General features: G+C 26.9%; 1 protein-coding gene across 1 annotated transcript; it reads left to right on the top strand.

The window, feature by feature from the left end:
* The first annotated feature begins 4,826 nt into the window (after nt 1-4,826).
* LOC114190295 (large ribosomal subunit protein P2w-like) lies at nt 4,827-6,521 on the top strand. Its single transcript, XM_028079125.2, has 4 exons — nt 4,827-5,049; nt 5,120-5,211; nt 5,569-5,798; nt 6,283-6,521. The coding sequence occupies exons 2-4, from the start codon at nt 5,124-5,126 to the stop codon at nt 6,307-6,309; spliced, it is 345 nt and encodes a 114-aa protein (XP_027934926.1). The 5' UTR covers nt 4,827-5,049; nt 5,120-5,123; the 3' UTR covers nt 6,310-6,521.
* Nucleotides 6,522-6,946: the final 425 nt, after the last annotated feature.

Here is a 6,946-nt window from a genome sequence, read left to right as displayed (position 1 = left end):
AAGAAGATACTAAGAAATTTACTTTATTACTTATTTTATTTTGTTGACAAGTATCTTAAAAGTTAATTTTTTAATCATTTAACATCTATTATCTATTATAATATATGAAAAGAAGATACTATAAAATTTACTTTATTATCAATTTTATTTTGTTTAAAAGTGTCTCAAAAGATAATTTTTTAGTCATTTGATATTTTAAATTTTTTTATTTATATTTATTTTTGTTGTCACATGTGCATGGAAGTTATTTTACCTTTTTATCCATTTATTTTATTTTTTAATTTTATTTATTTATATTTATTTTCTGTCACATGTGCATCGAATTTATTGTATTGTCATGCAACCTCCCCTATAAATAATGATATGCCTTATTTTTAGTTTGACATTATATAACTTTTGTACTACTCTTTATTGTCTTAACACTCAATTCAACAACCAAGACTAGATGTTTTAATAACATGTTCTTCGAGTTCCTTACATTCATGGTAAATGAGAATAGATAAACCGAAGGGAATGACTATGATGAGAGAAAGATTATGAACTTGGACATCTTGAAGATATGGTCTTTTAACCAAAGTTTTTGTAGGATTTGTAACAAAGTTGATGTCACATTTTTTCTTTATGGATCATTCTCGTAAGTTATCAACTCATTGACTATATTTTTTTCTAAAGTTGTTCTTCATAAAGTTCTCGTTGTAACTTTTGTCCCAACCATCATAATAGTAGTTTACAATTCACTCAATGACTTATACTCCTGCCTTATAGTTGTTTGTCACGGTACAATCAAGTAGTTTGAATTTTTTTTTTCAAACAAGTAGGAGTGTTTTTAAAACATTGAGTTATAGTTAATCCTATGAAGAAGCTCAAAATGTCACATTGAGGTAATGAAGTCACAAACCTAGATCACGAGAGTCTAGTACATTCATGTCAAACCAATACTTAATGTACAACTTCAAAGGTTATGGTTATCGCCAATGTCAAATAATTTTGAAATTATATTGAGTTTCATATATATATATATATATATATATATATATATATATATATATATATATATATATATATATATATATATATATATATATTGTCATTTCTATGCTACAATTTGAATCGATTATTTGAATAAAAGTGTATGGACCAACTGTAAAACTTGCAATATGTGTGAGTTTGAGTTCAAATTTATTTTTTGCTAAACTTTCACCGACTACCCATTATCTATATTATTAAACTCATTTCAATCTTTCTTATTTATATCAGTTGTGTATTATTTAATGATTTAAATAAGTTGTTAATATGCTAGAAAGATAAATATAGTTTGCAAACAATAAAATTTGTCTAAAATATAAAATACAAGTTACATGAACAAATTTATTTTATAATAAAAGTCTATATTGCAATTATAAGGAGGGCATTTGCTATGGACAGCCCAAATTGCTATACTAAAATCTTCACTTATTAGAAAAATAAGCTTTTGTTATATGTAATAGAAAAAAAAATATTTTCATTGTGCATCTTAACATGGTTTAGTGGAAATACGTAGAATAAGGATATTTTTGTTGTATTATACCTATGACAATTTTCTTTAAAGGGTAAGTCCTCAAAATTTTGGAGTTCCAATAATATTTTTATGAGTCAAAGCTTTATACTGGTCACATCCATAAATTTTTATCTGCCACTTCCTTCATTTTTATTATCCGTGTTACATTGTCTATTATTACCCTTTTCCACACTCATTTTTCGTAACTTCTTTTAATTAATGGTAAGCAGATTTTCCTTTAGTTTTGTTTAATAGCAGTTTTATTAACTTAAACTATTCATTCAAAATATTTTTACTAAATCTTTCATGAAGATTTAAGGTTTAATTAAGTTTTAAATTTTTGATAAATTTGAATATTATTACTTGAGTCTCTATTAATTTTTTGATTGAGTGGTTAAAAGTTTCAATTGAGATTTTGCCAGTTATCTTTTCTATTAACTAAGTTAGGTGTTTGTTATCTTATGTCATCATCTTCTTTACTTTATTATTTATATATGTTAAGAATGTGAGATTTTGTAGTTAACATAAAAATGACATCGTGATTAATGTAAAATGTACTAATTTTCAGGTTTGATATGTTAACTTTTGGTAAAAATTAAAATTATTCTTTTTTTTTAATTTTGGCCTAATTTAATTTTTCATTTTACAAATGTGTGGATTTAATTATTTTAACCAAAATTTGTTAAGTTTTTTTTATGTTTTAAACATTTTCTTAACTAAAGTTGAAGTGAAAATATGTCAAACGGTATAAATAATTTAAATGTTATTTTGAAACACATTTAAAATGTTAAATAAAATTATCAAAATTTGGTTAAAAAGACTAAATTTATGCATTTTTAAGATTGAAAGACTAAATTGAGTCAAAGTTTTAAAAAATAACTAATTTCAATTTTCACTATTAAAAAACCAAAAACATGTTTAACCTTAACTTTTATTCTTTTTATAGAAAACATCATTGCAATATCATTTTAATATTAACAATAAAACATCACATTATATCATAACCTATAAAGATAAATAAACAAAATAACGATGATATCTCTTATTTAACAAAAAATATTAGTTGACAAAAAAATTATTGAAAAAATTTAAAAGTTTTAATACTTAACATAAAAGATATAATAAAAATTCAATTAAAAATATTTAAATTTATGAAGAGACTCAAAACTTAATTAAGCTAAATTTAAAATATAGGTTAATATTTTTATCACTTAAAAAATCCATTTACGAAAAAACTTTGAAAATTTTGAAATGTAACTTTTAGACAATTCCAAAGAAATAATTTCTATAATTGTTTTAGAGAAAATGTTTTGAATTGTCACGCAAATTACGATTATCACTTAAACAAAGCCATTTACGAAAAAAAACTTTGAAAATTTTGAAATGTAACTTGTAGACAATTCCAAAGAAATAATTTCTATAATTGTTTCAGAGAAAATGTTTGAATTGTCACGCAAATTACGATTTGAAATTATCCATCCTTTTATCAATTCTTCTATATTTTATAGACCTAAAATTGTAAGGATAGAGTTATTCTATTATGCAACATCTCTAATTCAACGTAATATCCTTAGAAATAAAAAGACTTGGAAATATAAATGAAAATTGAGATTTTTATTCATATTGATATCACAAAAAGTAATGTCAACTATTTTCACTACTTCGAAAAGTATATTCGGGGAGAGTTTTGAAAATAAACTTTTGGTATAAATTCAGAGAATATATATATATATATATATATATATATATATATATATATATATATATATATAGAGAGAGAGAGAGAGAGAGAGAGAGAGAGAAATCTCATAAATGTATTTTTTGGAACTATCATACAAATTACTTTCCATTCTCGTTTCTTGTATTTTTTTTTTCACAGACGTAAAAGTAATAAGGATAACAACATAAGAAAATTCAATATAACATCATTAAAACACAACAAAACGTAAAAATATTAATTAAAATTAAGATTTGATACTCATACACTACAGTAACAACATAAGAAAAGGTTTATAAGTTACTAACCCTTTTTTAATTTGTAATGTACATTATAATAAAAAAAATTATTTATTGCCTCATCTTTTCAAATATTCAGCACATAAAAATCTTACTAACATTGTCTTTCATGTTCATCTACACACAAAAAAAAAATAAAACCAATAACAACGGAAGCGGGTAATAAAATTTAAAGGGTTAGAAAGGAATTTTTACATATAATTCTAAAAAGTACGTCCTGGAAAGTTTAAAAAGGTAATTCTTGTGACAATTTTGAATAAATTTAGGAAAATTCCAAAAAAACAAAAATAAAAATACTTTCCGACACAAATAAGGAAGTATTTTTTAGAACTAAAGGGAATTTTACTTATTAGAAGCATTTTGAAAGTTAATTTTTGGACTCTTCCAAAATATATTTTTTGGAATATAAAATAGTGATATATATATATATATATATATATATATATATTTTTTTTTTTTTTCTGAGTAAAATTTTACAAATTTAATAAAAATATTTATATGAATAAATAATTTAATAAATTGCAATGAAACTAATTTAAAGTAAATTTTTTATACTTTTCATACAAAAAAAATGATGGGACTGATTAAGGATACAATTAAAGTGAAGGGTAGAGATGAAGGTGTAAACATTCTTTTAAGTAAAAGATTGTTCAAATAGAAACTTTGGACTGTATAAATAGTAAAGGCATAAAGTAATATAAAAACATTTACATGCTGAAAAGCTACTGCTTTCTACACCTCCATAATTATTAACTGCAGTGTAATAAATAGAAAAAACTCAGACACACATTACCATTGCACTATATTATCATGGTTGATGTTGCCACCATGGTCACCATCGATACTATCATCAGTATAGTATTGTTATGGAGGAAGAAGAATAGAGAAAGAACATTAAAGAAGAATAAGAGAGAAAAAGTGTGAAAAAAAAAACTCATCATAAACAGTTTTTTTTTTTTTTTCTGGAAACATATTTCATGTGTTAGAGAAAGTTCTTTCCAGAACATATCTCAGGGTATTTTAGATTACTCATTCCAAAAGACATTACATGTGTTCCAAAAATTTTATGAAATTCCATTCCGAAAAGTTTGTTATGAAATGTATTTTACTTGTCTTGGAAACTTTATTAAAAAAATCTTATTTCAAAAAAATTATTCTGAAAATTTTATTTTGGAAATTTCAGAAGACTTTTTTTGTTCTGGAAGATATATTCCCCAGAAGTCACTTCTATGACAAAATTGTCATTTTGAAAATTTGAGGGGGATGTGCAAAGAAAACATTTGAGTGCAGGAAATAGAAGCCTTGCTGAAAAATGGGCCTAATACGGGTGTGTGTAACAAAGCCCAGGAAGCGGTTAGTTTTGTTTCTGCAAAACAAAACCCTAGCAGTATCACAGTTTCTGCTTCAAATACAGTGGCATAACATAACTCAACCCTTTGAACTCGCCGTTTACGCTCTGCTCCTTGGCAACCTCACTCGCTCCAACTTTCTCTCAGGTTTTCTTCTTTTCTCACTCTTTATGGTTACGGTTATTGCTATTTTTACTTAAAGAGTGTAATTTTCTAGAAAGATGAAGGTGGTCGCAGCGTATTTACTTGCCGTTCTCGGAGGCAACCAGAGCCCCTCCGCCGCTGTTATCAAGGACATTCTCGGCTCCGGTGGGTTCCATTATTCTCCTAGTCTCTTATTTATTTCAATTTGTTAATCGGTCAAATTAAATAAACTGTGTAAAGTTATTAGGTTTAGTTATGACTGGCAAACTTATTATGTTCTTAGTTTGCTTTAGGTTAAGATTTGTTGCTCCATTTGTTTTTTCTTTTATAATTAGCGCAAATATTGGTCAAAGTGGTTTCTTTTATTGAGTTCAGATAAAATTATTGCCCCAATTGAATTTCTTTATCGGCCCAAAAATTAGGCGAATGGATTTTTGATTTGGTAGTGTATTACTTGGTTATTGTGGATAGGTTCTTGAAACTGAGGATTGGACAATTTTTGTTTGCTTTTTTTACTTGCAGTTGGTGCCGAAGCGGACAGTGATAGGATAGAACAATTTTTGTCTGAAATTAAGGGAAAGGATATAGTTGAGGTTATTGCTGCCGGTAGGGAAAAGCTTGCCTCGGTGCCTTCTGGTGGTGGTGGGGCTGTTGCTGTCTCCGCTGCGCCTGGGGGAGGTGGTGCTGCTGCTGCCCCTGCCGCTGAGGCAAAGAAAGAGGAAAAAGTCGAGGAGAAAGAGGAATCCGATGATGTAAGTGTTCTGATGCCCTTTCTGCTTCATTCACCTTTGGGTATTCTAGTTGGGATGTACTAGATGGTTTTAAAATTTTTGTTGGTTGAGTCTATTAGAAATTATAATTATAATTGAGTAACATTCTGCATAGATCATAGCATAGCAACCGACAACTTAGATTCATGTTTTTATGTACTTTTAGTTTTATTCTTTAATCGGAATTGGAGTTTCTGTCGCTTTATTCTATGGTAGCATTTAGAGAAAACCTTTTTGGGTGAATTAGGAAGCACAAAACAAGTTGTAGTTTTTGTCTCGTCCTAATGGTGTCAAGACAACTTTCATATTGCGAATTTGAACTTTTGAAGTAACTTTATATAATATTTTTTTTATATATGGTTAAATTGGTTGTGTATAATATCTAGTTTAGCTCTTGTTCAAATTTCAAGCATATATGGGTTTGGGTAATCTGATTTTTCTAATTCATTTTATTTTGTCATTGCAGGATATGGGTTTCAGTCTTTTCGATTAATTGGTGTATTCTATTCAGCTTTGTCCAGAATATATTCTCAATTGACACTAGAGATTCTGAGTTTATCAAATTTTTGTTCTAAAGAGTAATGTAGTGTGTTTTTATATCTCAACAATGACCAACCAAGTTGGATGACTTTGATTTGATATTTTAGTTTCTTGATGTTATGGAATTTTATTTTGGTATCATAGAAAAATTTATATCTTGTTCTACTTTTTACTATAACTATCATTAGTTAGAAGTGACATTAACTAATAATCACTCTATTAAATCACTGTTTGGGTTCTGAATGTATAAATCTCTTGGTAAATGTTTATTGGTGACAAATGAGATGAAGTGAATCCCAACTTCTCTCAAGTTGAACTGAATTTGTACATTTTTATTGTTAGTAAAAGTTAAACAAGTGTAGATCTAAGAAATTAATTGAATGAGATGATTTTAATGGATTGAGAACATAGGTTCACTTGATCTAAGGGAAAGGTTTTGGTATGCTTAGTACCGCATAATATATTGATTTAGCTACTTGAGAAAAATGTTTATAAATGTTTGGTCGTACCAAGTGTAGATGGATTTGATGGAGTCCTGCATCTTACCATGTTTCGAATAATATTGCAGCCCACCATATTTGTTGGTTTTT

The sequence above is a fragment of the Vigna unguiculata genome, chromosome 7 (assembly GCF_037176805.1).
Source record: "Vigna unguiculata cultivar grain cowpea cultivar isolate G323 ecotype 2 chromosome 7, ASM3717680v1, whole genome shotgun sequence".
Classification (NCBI taxonomy): domain Eukaryota; kingdom Viridiplantae; phylum Streptophyta; class Magnoliopsida; order Fabales; family Fabaceae; genus Vigna; species Vigna unguiculata.
Note: the sequence above shows the minus strand (reverse complement) of the source record. Positions and strands in the feature narration are given on the sequence as shown.